The sequence below is a fragment of the Amphiprion ocellaris genome, chromosome 5 (genome assembly GCF_022539595.1).
Source record: "Amphiprion ocellaris isolate individual 3 ecotype Okinawa chromosome 5, ASM2253959v1, whole genome shotgun sequence".
Taxonomy (NCBI): domain Eukaryota; kingdom Metazoa; phylum Chordata; class Actinopteri; family Pomacentridae; genus Amphiprion; species Amphiprion ocellaris.
The window spans coordinates 27092335-27111290 of NC_072770.1; the positions used below are offsets into that span (position 1 = coordinate 27092335).

General features: G+C 39.9%; 1 protein-coding gene across 11 annotated transcripts; it reads right to left on the bottom strand.

Moving 5' to 3' along the window:
• Nucleotides 1-21: 21 nt before the first annotated feature.
• pbrm1 (polybromo 1) lies at nt 22-18785 on the bottom strand. 11 transcript variants are annotated; one of them, XM_023280690.3, is made up of 31 exons: nt 16702-16836; nt 16382-16574; nt 11935-11985; nt 11609-11706; nt 11332-11479; nt 11080-11229; nt 9692-9808; nt 9538-9606; nt 9354-9452; nt 9182-9267; nt 9011-9096; nt 8705-8921; nt 8235-8376; nt 7982-8076; nt 7589-7868; nt 6813-6918; nt 6080-6719; nt 5780-5991; nt 5480-5665; nt 5185-5342; nt 4822-5073; nt 4593-4738; nt 3852-4009; nt 3525-3708; nt 3035-3236; nt 2740-2941; nt 2449-2601; nt 1722-1883; nt 1241-1293; nt 739-952; nt 22-447 (listed from the first exon to the last, which is right to left on the bottom strand). In XM_023280690.3, exons 3-31 carry the CDS (start codon nt 11974-11976, stop codon nt 284-286), a joined length of 4821 nt encoding a protein of 1606 aa, XP_023136458.1. In that variant the 5' UTR covers nt 11977-11985; nt 16382-16574; nt 16702-16836; the 3' UTR covers nt 22-283. The 11 variants fall into 11 exon arrangements, with proteins under 11 accessions (XP_023136458.1, XP_023136455.1, XP_054866928.1 ...); XM_023280687.3 differs by having other exon boundaries at nt 11836-11985; XM_055010953.1 differs by lacking the exons at nt 16382-16574; nt 16702-16836 and adding an exon at nt 18645-18785.
• Nucleotides 18786-18956: the final 171 nt, after the last annotated feature.

Below are 18956 nucleotides of genomic sequence, written 5' to 3' on the forward strand. Positions count from 1 at the left end.
AGTAAATGAACACAGCCAAACTGAACTCTTCACATTTTAATTGTGAAAGCATGAAGGCCTTCTTTACAGAATGACAGTCATTAACAATAATGCACTTAGAACAGTATATCTGAAATGTAAAACAAAACACAGCTTCAGTACAGAAAGCAGCTTGTATGAATACAAACATTTTTTTTTAACGACAACAGGTCAATCAAGTGAACAACAAATGAAGACTTTTAGTGAGCTTAACCCTCTTCCTGTTTCACAGGTTGTGGGAGCAGAGGCTCGCAATATGAACTCGCTACATGTTGTGCATCTGACGGATGTTTAGGGTGTCTCGCAGCATCAGGTCACGGAGTCGCCAAAGTGCGTCTGCCATTGTCTTGTGGGCCCCCTTACTCTTCAGCCAGTGAGACGGCAGTCTACTCTCTTGCTCTTTTGTTAGGCGCACATCTTGTCTTTGAACTGAAAGTGCAAAGAAAAAAATCAACTATTTATTTTAGTGAAAGAAAATTATTTCAGTGCAGGTGTTTTGCCCCCTAAGAAGCCATTAACACACAGTTATGACCAAAGAATAAAAAATGACAAGTCTATAGGTCGGATAATGTTCAAATTAAGACACAATCAGAAGTCAAACATAAAAGTTTCACAAGCAAGTATTAAATATGTACAGTATTTAACAAGGTAAGTTAGCTTGTGTCATTGTGGTTTCATGTTTTTATATTTAATCACTGGCTATCAAACCATAAAATTAACCTGACAGAGCTTGGTCCCACTTGCTAATGGTAGAGGATTCTGCAGTAAGGCCCTCAATGTATCTGAGGTAGGCCTCGGAGTGGAGCAGCCGCTGAGACTTGGCGGGTGGTGAAACAAACACTGGGGTGGATGGCTGTTGGAGGGCAGGTTGTCCCACCTGGCCTTGTCCTGGGTAAGGGGGCGGAGCCTGCTGGCCTGAGCCCATCAAACCCATCTAATGAAAATATTACAAGAACTCTATTACTTATTTGATTCAGACAGGAATTCATACAATTAATCATGATAAATACATACATATATGCATACACAGAAAGTAACCAAGTGTCCCTACATTAAAAGTGCCACACAGTGATTGTACACGGTGTCTAGATGGGGCCTTTAGCACAAGGTCTGGCATCCCAGTAAACAAGTTTCAGCTTGTTAAAAGCAGGAAAACACTGAAGACGAATTTTCTTCCAAGCAGTTTGGAATGGTTCCTCTCTTACTGATCCTAGCGGATTACCTGAGATCCATGAACATTTCCTGCTCCAGATCCACTTCCAATGCTATTGACACCTGTGAGAATATTCAACATCAACACACTGTCAAAAGATGCAGCAAGCCTCTTATTATTGGTTTATATTCCAAGCACTGCTTTCAAAATGTAAAAGTCAAAATGAACCCGCTACATTTTTGGTATGTTAAATCTCTTAGGCATGTCAATCGAGTGCTCATTTTCGGGATTTAATATATGTTCAAGGATTCAGTGAAGACATTTTTTTTCCCAGGGGAAGCAAATATTATTTTTCAGTGACACATTACCATCAAGGCTATTGGTAATGAGCTGCACAAATAACCAGTCCCATTTGAGACTGTGTTCTTAACTGACTAGTAATCAGCTTAAGGACCTCAGCCTATTGGTACAGGTAGCCCCTCCAACAAGTCAGATTGGTAGACAGGAAGCAACTGCGTGGCAGGTGGGGTGGCCATGACAGCATTCTTACCAAAGTATGGCATTCCAGGGAACCCAGGCATAACGGACAGGAGATGTTGGGGAAAAACAGGCACCCCTATGTGATGTGGTGGTATGCCAGTCATACTAACCATGCCTTCAACATGGCCCTGCGGGGGCATCATAGCTGGCCTATATGCACCCATCATACCTTCTTAGGAAGGAACAGTAGTAACACAAAACAGCAACATGCATCAGTTAAACCAGCATTCACTACCAAGCATGCATTAATATGTTAATATACAGTTTATGCCATCATTTAATTACCAGACTGTGATGATGGGGATGAATGGAAATTAGGCCACACAAACGAGAAATGCACAATAAGAAACAATGTGGTGCACATGCACTAAAGTAAAACATGAATTATTTGTTTTGTCTCAATCCTCAAATGGTATACGGCAGACGTTCCACTTCATGTTTTGCATTCACACGCAGACAACTTCATAATCAGAACAGTAATGTTGACTGTGTGGATTCTTTCATGAGTGAAGGCTTGAAGAATAAAGGGTGTACTATTCCATTCAAGGTTTGAGCTTATGAATTAAGTTAGAGTTAGAGGAAAACACACAATGAAATCAGAACATCGCAACATCACAAGCATGCTGATATGAGTGTGATAAGGAATGTTAAAAATGTGAAGAATTTTAGCAGTTTAGCTTCTTATTCCAGCCAGTCTAGAGTACACCGGGGATCCATCTGCATTTATGAGGGGTTACCTGACACAGGCGTCATGCTGGGATTTAGCATCCCCATGGGGGTTGGGGGAGGCACCACCCCCATCAGTGCCCCTACTGGGGTACCTGCTCTAGGGGACGTCTGATGCTGGGCCCTCTCACGCTCTTGCTGCTCAGCCACTTTAGCTGCTCGCTCTGAAACACAACAACATGAGTCTAAGTTAGGAACTTTATTGTTCGCTATTTTTGAAGAACAAATAACTGGATCAATACAAAAAATCTATCTAATCTCTCTGTAAAGAATTGATAAAAATATCAAATAAGAATTCTCACCTTCATACTCTGCCTTCCTGGAACTCTCCAGGTTCCTCCACTCTGTGCCAACGAGACGGCTCAACTCCCCAAAAGAAAAGTCTGGGTGCTGGGCTTTGATGACAGCTCGCATCTCACTGCTGAACAAGATGTACCCACTCATGTTGATCTTCCGCTTTGAACCTTCCTTCTTTGAAAGGCCCTTTATGGATTTTGGGGTGGACTGCAACCAAGCACAAGAGGAGCATTCGCAAAAATGCTTCACAATTAGCTACAGTTAATTAGCTACTAAATGATTAAATACTTTCACCCTGACCTGTGGAGGAGTGTAAGGCATGATATCCATGTCACTAGACATGGAAGACTGCATCTGAGGAAGAGACTGGTCCCCAAGCTCGCCATCATCATCCCCAAGGTCCTCAAGCTCTTCATCTGTCATGTCAGCAAACTTGGCCTCCAGTTCCTCAATTTTCCTGTCAAGTAGGGGTGATGGCTCCTTCTGGGGCACTATGAGCTTCCTGTATAAGCCAATTAGAAAAGCATTCTGAGCAGTTCCTCAACCTAAATTCAAAATACTTCATTCACTGAGAAAGAACCAGCTTCAAGATCCTTAGTTTTTCTAAATTAGAAAACACAGATGATATTGCAACAGGAAAGATATCCAGTAAATATGTGAAAATAAATTGCCTGAACTGTGTCACTCTGTTTCATTGCTTGAGCATGTACAACCAGTGCATGTTTACACAGTTTTATGTCATTCAATTTAAAATCTTCAGTGACATGTGTTTAACATCCAATTTGTCTACCTAAAATAGTAGATTTCATCTTCCACCACCTTCCCAGAGAGTGAAAAACGCTTAAGACCCTTGAACTTCTTCATCTGCTTTTCACTCTCAATGTAGCGACTCTCACAGAGTAGAACATTCTCTTCAGGCACTTCAGTGGGCCGACATGACAAGTAGTCTTTGAAGGACGACACAATACATTTTCCTGTGAAACGAAAACTAATTCAATTAATGCATTCAATGATTCTAATTATCACTGAATTGTAATCATGAATCAGTAAACATAGTGCCATGTTGTCAAAAAAAGCACTGGTATTCAGTCTAACCCACAGGGAATAAGAAGGGTACCTATGATGCAGGTCATGGGACACGTCTCCTCCAGGTTGCTAAGGAACACTTCCTTCTTGTAGAACATCTTTGTGGGTTCATGTTCTGTCTCTTCAGGATGGATAAAGATGGGGCCGAAGAAGTAGCCTGCTCCGTCCCTCATCCACATTTTCTCAATCCTGTTCATGTAAGAAGAAAAGAAGTTGTAGCATAAACAACTGAAATCTGTGATTATTATTGGTATACTACAATATCACTCTCCACCATGCCATTGTTAACAGCTCTCTGTAATCCATATTTTCAAAATAGTGTTAATGTGACAGTTATTTTGGAAAAATAGCACTGTGTGTGGCATAACTGTCTTTACAATTAAGTTTAATTTTTCATAATCATAAAGTATACGCTGACACCACTTACAGAGCACTATTTTTTTATTTTTAGAGGTGACACATTAAAGCAATTCACACAATTTTCACACTCATCACACCATTCAGTGACCTCTCATGCTCTGTGAATGGAGGTACTGTCATTCTTAGGGGCCACTCCCATCAGGTTAGAAATGTTTCATCATAGGATAAAGGTGATTCCCCTGGACAACTTTGTATTGATTTGCAGTGATCCTTTCCTCTAAAGGGACAGGTAAAACCACACCGAGCCAGCAATGTGCCCCCCCATAACATAACACAACAATCAGATTACCTCAACGTAGGCATTTTTTTTCCCCTTAATTCATTCATCTATATAATTGAGCAGTTACTCTACCTGCCCACTCGGTGGCGCACGAGTCCATGAGAACCGATGTAGACACAATCTCCCACTTTCAGCCACAAGTTGTTGTAGCAGAGCTGCTCATAGTACTGACACCCTGGTTCTCCGTTGGTCATATCCATAGGGACATCTTCTCTCTCCTGCAAGCGCAAATTGGTTTCCTGACTTTACCATTTATGTGTACACAGTCAAATTTTACAAAAATAACCAACTGGTTATTTACCTTGTCTATAATAGCATCTGTCATTTTGCTATCATCTGGAATCTCTGGTGGCTTCTCCTCTTGTTTGGGTGCAAACATGGATGCCACTCGGACTACAGGTAGGGGTACTTCTCGGGGAACAAACCGAACAGAGCTCAGGGGCATGGTCCACATCTTGATCTTCTTAAAGGACTTGGACTTTGCAGAGTAGCGTGACTCACAGACATAGACATCGTCTGCTCTGAATCCTTCTGGATGAAGCTTGAAGTACTCCTTAAAACCCAACCACAAAAACAATTTTGTTAACACTAGATACACAGTTAAATGGCTAAAGCTCAGTAACAAATAATACAGTAAGAAAATAGAGATAAAAATGTAATTCACCTTCACAAACATAACCACACATTTGCCAAGAATCTTGCTGACAGGAGCTTTGTTGTAATAGTCACTTTTAAAAACTTCCTTCTCCAAGAATTTCCTTGTGGCCAGATGAAATGTTTCATTTGGCCTGTAGAACCAGCAACCGTAAAGCCATTTCTCCCCTGTGTGTGAATTAGAGATGGAAAAACTGAATGTAATTAGTTCTGGTCTCAATATAAAATTTGGCTACTGAACATGAGACACTAACGTAATGCAGAGCATATTAAAAATCAGAAAATATAAATATAAAGAAACTGACCGGTGTCATCTTGCCAAAGGCGTTCAATGTAGATTATATGGGGCTGGAGGTTCGGCTCTGCAGGCTCCACATATACATAGTCTCCTACATGGTACATACTGTCCTTGAAGCTGCAGTCTTGACTGTATGTGCGCTGAAGATTTGACTGCCATGATCCTCCAACAGGATCCTCCCTCTTCTCAGCTTCTGGGAATTCACAACATAATCAGTCAAACAAGGTTACATGCTGAAAGAATGCGTGGTACTGTGGTATATCACTTTGTATGTTCTGTTAGGTTTAATGAATGTGTCAGAGAATACCCCTTTTCTCCTCTTCTCTCTTAATTTTGTCCTCCTCAAACTCCTTGGGAAGCTTCTCTTTCTTCTCTTTTTCCACATCACTATGGAGATGTTTAGAGGTATAGCTGAGTGCAGGTGACATCAAGATCTCTCCATTCTTACACAGCTCATCTCTGATCCGGATGAAGAACTGCTGCAGCTCCACAGCATCTTCAAAGATCTCGGAGTCTGTCCTGCAATGATGGCATGGTGTAACACAAACTTTTGAAAAAATACAATAAATCAGTGATTCAGTTTTGTACATGATCAACAATATCTCACCTATTCAACCGTCTGGCCTTTTCCAGCACTTCAAACATATGGTCCTGAAATACATCCAACCTTTTATAACATCCTCGATCAACATTTTTTCTGATAATCTCAAAATTGAGCGGTGGCTTCTCGGAATTTGCGGGATCAACAGCAGGGATCTCAGCGAGTGAATCACTGTAGCAACGCCCCTCGTCGTCTTGGTGACCAAGCACAGAAACAAAGAGGCTTCGGATAAGTTCCTGGATGAGGCGGGGCACGTCGGGCACATGTGCATCCTCTCCTCCCTCCAGGTCACGTCTCGTCTCTAACAGCACCCTGTGCAGCAGCAGAGCATCGCGGTAAATCAGAGACTCAGGTTCATTGTAAGTGCAGGCATTGTTGAACATGAGCACCAAGTCTTCCACCAGTGCATCCACATCCTGGTACTTATTAGCCAACATGTGGCTCTTGATCTTCTCCATGTCCACAGGTTTCTTGATGGCAATGTAGTAATCAGGCAGCTCGGCACGAGACGGCAGCCGCAAGAAGATTGTACTGAGGCGCCGGCCTCGCTTATCAGTGTAGTTCTTCACAGCTTCATACAGCTCATTCAGCTTCTGTTGTAATGGTGTCAAGTACTTAGACTTCTTTAGAGTAATGCTGTTCTTTCCTGCAATAACAGAAAGTGTAGGTAGGTTGATAGTATTTAGTATTTTGACATCATTCACATTCTTGTTTAGATTTGGTTACATCAGTGACATACGTATTTTCAACTTTGGGGACATCATGTCATCATCATCAGTTGCCGGCCCAAGATCCCTGCGTCTGTCTTTCATGATCTTCTCTAGAATGTCTGCATCATTGTAGACCTACAGAAACAACAACAACGAGAAGATCATGGAGAGGCTATCCATGTTCTTCTTTCAGGACAGATCGTACTTAGAGTTTAATATATCATTTTTAAACATATCAACCTACAACCACATTAGGACTTTCAGGTGCTGTATTGGCGGTCTGAAACATTAAAAAACCCATGCTTTAATGTTCAGAAAAACACACTACTGTAAATTGTTGCAGCACCTCTTTCTCAATGGTCTGTTTTAGCTCCTGCCTCTTTAATGCTCCCTCCCAAAAAGCTAAGTCTGCTAAGACTGGTTAGATTATGCCAAAAAAAAATTAGCCAGCATAGTTTATTCAATATAATCCTAGAACTATAAGTACATGTATGCAGCTGTACCAGAAGTGGCTCTGGTAAGAAAACAATAGCAGACTACAAGCTAGCTGCAGATTCTTTGTGTAGAGACGTGCCAGACTAGCCACTAAGACGGTGTTACATACATCTGTGTTACAAGCCTCCATTTGGTATGAGCTTCGGCCTTCTTATGTTTGTAGATTGTTTGCATGTTCAAAAAAAGCTATAACACCCTAACATAACAGGAAAACCCTAATAATGTAATATAATACGGGCTCATCAAGGAACAAACTAACATCCTTAAAGAGCATCACAGAAACAGACACAACCAACAAATAGAATCCTACCTGGGAACCTTCCTCATTATAATGTCGTGCATTGCGGAACATCAACTTCATGTCTTCTACCATTGAATCTTCCGTCATGTACTTGTCTGAGCGGATGTTGTGCTCAATGGTCCTCAGGTCCATTGGTTCCAGGATGACCTTGTAATAATCGGGGTAGTCCTTCTTTGAGGGCTTGACCATAAAGAGGTCGCACAGTCGCCGACCAGTGCCAGCTTCTCGTGCCTCAGTCACAGCAGCTAAGAGAGCTTTCATTCGGTTTTTCTTTGTATTCTTCTTGTGACTGGAAACCAGATGCAAACCAATAAAGAACTGTCACACATATGGTCCCCATCCACACACACAACAAAAAACTAACAACATCAGAGAACCGAACAAGTGTGTGACAAAGTGCACCTTTTTCTTTTTGTACTACTGGTGTCAGACGTGGCAGAGGAGAGCATGCTGTCTCCATCATCATCATCTCTCTGTAAAAGCTCCTTTCTCTTCATCTAGACAGGTGATATATAAATTGCATTGTTACAATACTTCTCTAAAAATGCCATGAAGCTGAAACCCTGGTCATTCAGATTTTCCAAAAGTTGTCAGCAAATATCTAAGCAAATCCAACATTTGTGTATAATTACAATGAGAAGACGTTGGCACCGACCTGCTGAATGTGCTGAAGTTTGAGCGCACGCTTGTAGATGGAGGAGTGAGGAACGTTGTAACGTTTGGCATTCTCAAACATCAACGTCAGATCCGAGTCAACATGCTCAACGCTCTCATACTCATTATTCTTCATCTTGTTCCTGTGGGGAGTCACGGGCTCTCACATTTGGGAAGTAGGGCACAGAAATACTGTACTGCACTGTGAGTGTATATGATGCCGCACTTTCCCGAAGAAAACAAAAAGACAGAATGTTGATGAAACAAAATAAAATAAATCAATGATGAAAACACTGACAGTTGAGAAAAAGGAAAAAAAAGAAGCAAAATGGATTTCCATTCAAGTATCATTTCAAAACGCAACACCACCAAAATGTATTTTTGGTGTTGTTTCGTATTAATTTTGCGTGACACTTGTGGACACAGACAAATGAAAACACAAACATGACAAGAATATTAGTTCTGTCATACTTGATCTGATGGAGGCAGATGGGTTGACTGATCTGGTGGTAGTAGTCAGGGTAGTCTTTTCTCGAGGGTAGCTGCAGGAAAGGCTCAGAAATTAGTTGGCCTTGACTATTCCTGGCACCTCGAACAGCTTCATATAGCTGGAAGATGGGATTACTCATATCCATGTTGGAAGTCATACTTTCTGCTTCAGATTCCCCCTCATCATAGTGGACAGAGCCTGAGAAATGTAGGAAAAGACAGTTTTAACAGATTGTTATGTCACGTCCAATTACTGCACGTCTGTTTTATAATTAGGTGAAGGTGTACCAGAGAGTATGCCTTCCTCATCACTTTCATACTGAAGAGCCATGGTGATAGCTGAGAGACGGTCTCCCTGGGCAGACCTTCTATTCCTTTCACAGAGACAGACAGAAGAATTAAAATCCAAAGTGAATATACATTCTCTCTAAATTAATCCAAGTGTTAATTCCTAAGTACCTGATACGAATGCTCGACTTGATTGGCTCTCCATGTTCCATCTCAGATTTCTTTTGTGCAAAAATCTTCTTAATAGTGTTCGCATCCTGGAAGACGAGTAGGTCATTGGTAAGTTTGTCAAATGCTGGTGATAACATAGGTTAAGTATGTAGATATTCTGTTGCATACTGACCTTAAACACCTGTGATCCTGGCTCATTATAAGTTTTGGCATTCTTGACCAGCAAGTCTATGTCTTTAGCCATGGCATTGACACCTCTGTAGTGGCCCAGCTAAAAGCAAAGATATTTGTCGCATATTTTAAGAATAACGTAATGTAAAACACAAAATCAGCACTTAATAGAGAAATACAAGTACCTGAATCTTCTGAGCAATGATTTTCAGATCTATTGGTTCCTTAATGATGGCATAATAATCTGGGTATTGCTGAGAGAAAAAAGGAAAAATATACATCAAAGCAAAGTCGCTCAATTTTAAAACAATTTCTAAGTCATACTAAAAGTGCTGCTACCATTTTGGAGGGAAGTTTCTGGAACAGCTCGCTGACCAGGCGACCAGTAGGCTCAGTGTAAGACACTACAGCATCAAGGAGCTGCTCAAGGACCTCTTTCAAACACGTGGGCGCACTCTGGTATGAACAAGTGGTCACACAGGTTAGGCAACAAAGTACAATATCATCCCCTAGTGATGTTAACTGTAAACTGTATATACATTTGCAATACAAAATAAAAACTGGTTTGTAGCTCTATAACTACTGAGAATTATGTTAGTTTCCTTAAAATAACAGAATATATAACTCTTGAATGGTGTCAGAACATTTGCATTCATTATGCTTTGTTTTTTTCTCATGTTTTTCTTTATTTATTTTATGTACTTCATTGATCGTGCAAAGGCAAATTCCCTTTTAACATATCCCAGCTTGTTAGGAAGCTGGAGGACACACTGAGGCACCCCTGAACCAGACAGGGTTAAAGGCCTTGTACAAGGGCCCAACAGTAGCTGGTCCCAGTCCTTCTGATCAGTAACCCAAAAGATATCACATCCAGAAGAAGGCGGCCTGGTCTGATGAGTCACATTTTTAAAATCATGACTGCAGCCAGTTGTGGTTAAATCATTCATCTAGGGGAAGAGATGGCCACAGAATGCACTGTGGGACAAAGAAAAGCTGGCAGAGACAGCATGATGCTCTGAGCAAAGTTCTCCTGGGAAACTTTGGGTCCTGGCATTCATGTGAACAGTATTTTCACACAAATCACCTTCTAAAATATAGTTGCAGACCACACACACACACCCTCATGGCAGTAATATTCCTGATGGCAGTGGTCCCTTTCAACAGGACAATGTGTCATGTCACACTGCAAAATTGTTCAGGAATAGTTTGAGGAACATGACAAAGAGTCACAAGGTGTTGACTTGGCCTCCAGATTTCCCAGATCTCAGTCCAGATGAGGATCTGTAGGATGTTCTGAAAAAAACAAACATGTTCCAGGGAAGCAACTTACAGGACTTAAAGAAAGTACTGCTAATATCTTGGTGGCCGATACCACTGGATGCATTCAGGAGGAGCTGCACATTATTAGACAAGGAATTTTAATATTGTGGCCAATCAGTGTATACTAACCAACTAACCCATAGGGAAATCTGTAGCGTTGATATAAAGTTTAAATCACTGAGAGTTCATGATATTTCATGTTAAGAATAACACAAACAGATGCCACCATGCTAACATAAAATTACATCTTTTCTGTCATGTACAATGTTGCTTAAACACGACTGTGACACACATTAAATTAGATACTAAGTCAGTTGATTCGACAGATTAGCATCACGGGTCCCAGCGTAAAGATGGATACTATAATCAGTATGTACTGAATGAAGAATCACAACCATAAATGTCACCTCATCTTCAGTGGACCCTCCCGGGTTGTCTTGTGCATCATATCCATCTTCATCATCCTCATCATACTCCCCTCGTTGAACAAACTCATTCTTGGTTCTCAGATAAAGGTCCCACAGTTTACAGGCTGCCCTGTATTCAGGACTGTCTGACTACAAGCAAGACAAATTCATGTTATGATCCTAATATATCCTTCACAAAGATGTGCACACATTTTTAATAGCTTTCATTTAAGTTTAGAAAATATTTGTTACCTTATAATATGTTTTTGCATTGTTGAATAGAAGTTGAAAGTCACTGGTTAGTTGTTCAACATCATCATACTCCTCCATCTTTAATTTCTGCTGGATCTTCATCATGTCAATTGGCTGAGACACCACATGGTAATAGTCTGGTTGATTCCTGTAAGAAACAGAGACTTGTACATTTTCTAATGTGTCTAATATTTCTGTTAAATAGCTTGATTGATACTAAAGGAAATTTGGGATGTAAATATACACACATACTGTATATAGCTATGCCTCTCCTCACCTTCGTTTGGGAGCTCTGATGAACAGCTCACACAACATCCTGCCCTGGTCATCCTTGTAGTCTCTGATTGTGTTGTACAGTTCATGACATACAGCAATCTGCAAGGCAAGGATTAGACGCTGAAAAACATCCACATCCTTTTATGCGTCAACTACTTATTCAATCCGTGCTGTATTATAAATCTCACAGCTGATTTAAAAAACAGTGACTGAAATTTGTAAAATTACAGGATCCACAGTTGGAATGTTTGAGGTCCTTCTCCTCTTTCTCCCAATTGAAGACACTAACGATGAAGTCTGGCTATCGTCAAAATCTCCTCCACTCACACTGCTAGAGGGGGATGTCGCCCTTCTCCTTTTCAAGGCCATGTCGAATCCCTGACAAGACAAACTTCAATTCAGTAACATGGCATAGAAAACACTCCACATAATGATAGAATAGTGGAGAATAAACAGAGCTACAGACGTGGACAAAATTGTTGGTACCCCTCGGTTAATGAAAGTAAAACCCACAATGGTCACAGAAATAATTTGAATCTGACAAAAGTAATAATAAAAATTCTATGAAACTTAACCAAAGAAAATCAGACATTGCTTTTGAACCACGGTTTAACAAAAATTTTTAAAAAATAAACTCATGAAACAGGCCTGGACAAAAATGATGGTACCCCTAGAAAAGACTGAAAATAATGTGACCATGGGGACATGTTCAATCAAGGTGTGTCCTCTAATTAGCATCACAGGTGTCTACAAACTTGGAATCAGTCAGTCGGCCTATTTATAGGGTTACAAGTAGTCACTGTGCTGTTTGGTGACATGGTGTGTACCACACTAAACATGGACCAGAGGAAGCGAAGGAGAGAGTTGTCTCAGGAGATTAGAAAGAAAATTATAGACAAGCATGTTAAAGGTAAAAGCTATAAGACCATCTCCAAGCAGCTTGATGTTCCTGTGACTACAGTTGCACATATTATTCACAAATTTAAGATCCATGGGACTGTAGCCAACCTCCCTGGATGTGGCCACAGGAGGAAAATTGATGACAAATGGAAGAGATGGATAATACGAATGGTAACAAAAGAGCCCAGAACAACCTCTAAAGACATTAAAGGTGAACTCCAAGGTCAAGGTACATCAGTGTCAGATCGAACCATCCATCGGTGTTTGAGCCAAAGTGGACTTCATGGGAGACGACCAAGGAGGACACCATTGTTGAAAACAAATCATAAAAAAGCCAGACTGGAATTTGCCAAACTGTATGTTGACAAGCCACAAAGCTTCTGGGAGAATGTCCTATGGACAGACGAGACACAACTGGAACTTTCTGGCACATCAGCTCTATGTTCACAGATGCAAAAATGAAGCATATCAAGAAAAGAACACTGTCCCTACTGTGAAACATGGAGGAGGTTCTGTTATGTTCTGGGGCTGCTTTGCTGCATCTGGCACAGGGTGTCTTGAATCTGTGCAGGTACAATGAAATCTTATGACTATCAAGGTATTCTAGAGAGAAATGTGCTGCCCAGTGTCAGAAAGCTTGGTCTCAGTCGCAGGTCATGGGTCTTGCAACAGGATAATAAGCCAAAACACACAGCTAAAAACAGCCAAGAATGGCTAAGAGGAAAACACTGAACTATTCTGAAGTGGCCTTCTATGAGCCCTGATCTAAATCCTATTGAACATCTGTGGAAGGAGCTGAAACATGCCGTCTGGAGAAGGAACCCTTCAAACCTGAGACAACTGGAGCAGTCTGCTCATTAGGAGTGGACCAGAATACCTGCTGAGAGGTGCAGAAGTCTCACTGACAGGTACAGAAATCGTTTGATTGCAGTGATTGCCTCAAAAGGTTGTGCAACAAAATGTTAAGTTAAGGGTACCATCATTTTTGTCCAGGCATGAGTTTATTATTTTTTTTAATAATTCTGTTAAACCACGGTTCAAAAGCAATGTCTGATTTTCACTGGTTAATTTTTGTAGAATTTTTATTTATTATTAATTTTGTCAGATTCAAATTATTTCTGTGACCATTGTGGGTTTTATTTTCATTAACCGAGGGGTACCAACAATTTTGTCCACGTGTGTATATTGCAGACTGTATCTAAACAGCAGAGAAGCTACAGAGACTTAAATTAAAACTCTAGCAGCTCAGCACTGGGCTCAGTAGGAGTAACTGATACTTAGTTTCCATTCATGCCACTTAATATAGACAGTTGACATTACCTAAAGTGAAATAAACTGCAATTGCTCAACTCTACTCAACTTTATTTATAAAGCGCTTTAAACAGCAGCTGCTGAAACAAAGTGCTGCAGCAGATTTCAAGCAGATTTCTCATACAGTATCTGCTGGAATAATTAAAATACCATCAAGAAGACAAATTGACATGTAATTTCCACTACCCAAACAGATACCATACAGTGGTCTCACAGTCATCCTGAAATAGTTTCATAGATCAAACAGAAAAAGTTGGCTTAACATTTAAAAATGGTCTCTTCTTCTTTTGACACCATCCCCCTCTCAAATGTTGCATTTGAGATGCTGCAAATAGAAAGATGCTTCACATTCATGGCATGGAAAGGTGGGGAAACAATTGAAGTGCAACATCTAAGGTGCATCGGTCTCTTTTTTTTAAGGACAGTTTAGAAATGTAAGGAGAATGTCTATCACATTCATGAACACAATTAAAAATTAAAACTCATTGACAGACTATCCCAATCAGAGGGAATTTTCATCAGATTAAGAGGGGTGGTGTTAAGCTTTTGATAATCCGATCAACAGTGAAATATCAGCGCCTAATAATCATATAAACATTCCACTGGATGATTTTTGTCTGGTTGAATTACTTTTTCGTGTATGTTTATCCCATGTTCCACACCTGACTGGTACCAAGTTTACTATTCGTGATGAGCTATAAAGGTCCTCTTGACCTCCATCCACATTTTAAAATTACCAGAGAATTATGTGCTGCTAAGCTTGCCACTTAATTAGAAAGAACAGCAGAAATGCAACATTTTTTCCCAGAACATGATGTGGGTCCATTCTGGTCATTTCTTCTTCTGGTATATTTCTGGCATTTTAGACACTTCAGTGGACACAGAAGCACACTGCACATGTCAAAAAAGATATTTGGATTAAAATGCTTTTGAGTAGGTAAATGTACATCTTATGTTAGTGGAAATCTTTAATTAGAATGATTTATATCACATAGAAAAAATATTGTCTATATAAATGTAATTCGTGTTAAAAAAATGTTATATAGACAAAAATGAATGTTTCTCAAGTACTCTGCTTTTGAAGAGCCAATTCAATTGTTAAAGATTTAATGCATAGAAAAGGTTTGTTCTGAATAAGCAATTGATCTGAATTTTCTCATACAGTAGAACAATAAAGAATTAAGCAGTTAGTTCCGCTTTATCTATTTAAGCAATCTTATTGAGATTAAAATCTCTTTTGAGATTTGAAAGAAAATTATATACACAGCAGACAGGGTCACAACAACGAAAGTATTCACTCAAAACAACAATCACACACAAAGACACAAATCAAATCAGTTACAGATACTGTTAGAGCATGTAAAGCTTTAAAACCTCATACAGGAATGAGATCATCCAACCTTCTTGTAGAACTCACAATGGTGAGCGTGATAGCTCTGGTGTATTTAATTGAATGGTGCAGCATGAATATAAAGGACATCTCTATAATCAACTGTAGACAGCATGGCAGACTGCACATGCTTTTTTCGGTTATCAAGGGAGAGACAAGTGCTGTTTGGGGTAAAAGCATCCAAACTGTTTTTAAATTTTTGTGCAAGATGTTCAATGTGAGCTGTGTGGGACAATCTGCTGTCTAGTCAGGGTTGAATGTATATATAATACTGGACAGTATCCGCTGGATCAATGGTACGCCCTTTTGTGAAATGCAGACATGTCGTAGACATGTAGTCTTTTTGCTGTTTAGTCTATAATAATAAACAGGAGCAAGTCATCAAAAGCAGTGTGCAAATAGTAGAGAGTCTGGTTTGCCTGGAAAATAACTATTTATGAGGAGAGTTGAGAGTAGAGGTGAAAGAGTAATCAGTTTCAAGCATTTCAAGCAATGCAGCGCTGCTTGTTTGACCCAGGGTTTAAAATATGTCAGTAGTTTCAGTAACTTTGATGGTGTTTCATGTTGTAACGTTGCATCACGTTTTAAATCTACTACACGATGAAAACATAACTGAAGTTTTCTGAACTATGAATCAAATGGCAATATCTGTGAGAAAAATTGCAATTAGACATTTTCCCTGAATAAAATAATCCTCACACCTTCATCAGCCATGTCGAGACTTGATTTCAAACAACTGGCAGAACAGACTGAACTCAGATGTGATCTGGACCAGTTGTAAGCAGAAACATGAGTAACTGGCAGTAAACAGTCCCATTCTGTGCACTGGAAGCAGGGCCAGGAGGACGGACACGCCCACATCTCACCACTGGGGAACAATTATGCCCATGTCACCTCATGTGAACTTGGAGAACTGATTTAAAAAACACAACTTGGGAGCAACGGTCACTCACTTCAAATGCTGCTAAACATTTGTGCTTATGTGGCAACAGAATTGGGCGAATTAAGGCGTTTTTTTTCCCCCAGAGCCCCCGGGTGTCCTGGTTTGCTTCATGCAGCTTATTTCCAGTTATGAAATGTGACAGTCCCACCGGCTCTCTGCTCTCACCTCGGATGACGCTCGTGTGAACGGACACCCGGTGATGCTGCTGTATGTCTGGAGGTCTGACTCACCGAAAAACGTCCACAGCAGCTCCGCCTAATGTCACCGAGCAGCTGCGCACAGGCTGCGGTCCAGTGAGCACGGCTAGCTTAGAGAGCAGCAGCAGTCCGGCCGCCGTGAAGTGTCACTCAGCGCGGACAGGTTGAGACACCTCGGAGCAGCAGCTAACGTTAGCCACCGTCAACGGTTAGCCTTCAACATCACCTAGTTATAGCCGAGACAAAGGCATCACTGTAACGGCGACTAACGTTACCGAGCCCCCCGTAGCTGCACTGACGACACCCGGCGGGGAATAATTCAGTTTAAACGCTTGACACGGTTGTGTGCTTACCTTCTGTGAACGCGCCAATAGTCCCCCAAAACCTTAACCATCAAGAAAGCCAATCACTTATCGATTTTAGGCAGACGGACCGAAGTGTGAAGTTATCGATAATATGGCCGCCCCCGCCGTCTGTCCCCCTTCACAATAAAAGCATGTACGTTTGGTCATTGTTAAAAGTGCGTTTTATATTATTGCAATGACGTTTCCTTTCTTGTCACTTTAACACTGGATTTCTTTAAAAAGCAGGCCGCATAATGGTGACTATTTTGGTAGTTAGAAACTATATCCACGATACAAGTAAACAAAATAAAACACTTTTTACCTTGAATGTGTATTACACGTTGTGCATTTCATATTTTTCTTATTTATTTTTACTTACTGCATATTTTTGCTTATTTATCTGTATTTATGGTGGTGGTAACTCTACTGCTGCTGTAACAACCGAATTTCCCCTCAGGGATTAATAAAGTATTTCTATTTTATTCTATTTCGATAGCACGATCACTGTGAGCACGATGAGGGCAAGGGACCTATTTGCTGATAAACGTTTCACTGCACTAATTCTGTTCAAGATGGGCTTATTTCATCTTGAATCATCAGCTGCGTTCCGCTGGGCCATCCCTGATTTGTTTGAAACTTTTTTTTTTTCTGGAAATTTAAAATGCTTTTAAAGATTTTTTTTTGTGGTACAGCTTGTCATGTCTACATCAGTCATGAAAATTCAACAAAAAAATAACTCTCTTTTCATTTTTGTTACCATGTATTTCATGTCAAACAGTATTCCATGTGTTTTGTGCTCTATTATTGTGAAAAACAGCAACATATAGTTTGCAAAATATCATTAATTGACATCTGCATGAGCCATTTTCTGTTGTGTGCTGAAAGATAAGACTTTTCATGACAGATTTTTTTTTTCATATTTCATCTCACCCATAATCAGAGATGATTTGATCCACTTGTCTAGTTTAGCTGATTTTCTAAGAAAGAAAGAAAGAAAGAAAGAAAACACATTTTATTTAGTGGAATAACGACACAGCATTGGGAAAAATTATTTGTTGGCTTTTATTGAAGCTCTTATGAGTGAGAATCTACACAGATGTGTTCTACTGCCATACATCTTGTATGTTAACAGGTTTTAGGTATGAAGTATAGTCTGTTGGTGGCTTGATTTGACTCTTCATTGCCACATTTTGAAGTCACTGTTGAAACATAGTAATGGGATGATTTTTCTATGCTGTTTTGTATAAGCATATGAACATAATTTATACAGTTTTCATTTTAAACACTTTGTAGTGAAAAGATAATCTTTATTTCTATTATGTGTAGTATAGTTTGTGAGCCCTAACCTCACTGGAAAATGACTCCCCCTCCTCACAAATCAGAATTTAACCCCTGATTTATTTAATATATATGCAATATTGGTATAAAAGATGGTGTAACTCACAGCGGGATATTACCATAACTGAATATTCAATTCTAGGAATCGGAGGCAAATGAGAGTTGACAACTAATGAAATAATTGTTATACCTCTAGTCACAACAAACTGCAAGACAAGAGCTAAAGCTGCAAAATCAATAAAAACTCTGCAGCAAGAAAGCAAATATAACAGGAAAGTTTAATGTACTGTCTGGGACGACATTCAATAGCCATATTGTGTACTGTGTGCTGCCCTGCAGAGGGCAGAAGTCCACCTAGTAACGTCTATACCCTCCTCAGACCCGAGCATTGGTTGGCCTTGCATTTCAGATTTCTTCTAGTTATTTGGGACAAGGAGTAACCAATGAATATAATAATCGGATAATATCTAATATCTGATTATTATTATATTCATTTTATATTATAGTATTTATGTTATATTAAAAAGTATAGTTATACTGTTATTATTTTTGTTATTATCTTATTATTATCATTATTTTTGAATAATGCTCTTTTTGAGAAAAAAAATACTCACATATGTGGACGCCAGGAGGATACTGCCGAACATCCCCAAAGAAGAAGAGAACGAAAGATCAACGAAGAAGAGATCCAGGAAGTGCGTCTCCGCCGGCTCCATGTGTAGCTGCTAGCTCGATCATTCATTGTTGAGGACAACTTTTGTAGCACTTTTTATTTCATGCAGCACCGATATCGTTGTGTTTTTAGGATACCATCATTTATCATACTTAATAAATAAACCAAAGACGAAACCTGTGTTGTCTGCACAGTCGCGGTAGCTAGCTAGCTAACGTAGAAACTACGCTAAATTATTTTAGAAACGCTGAGC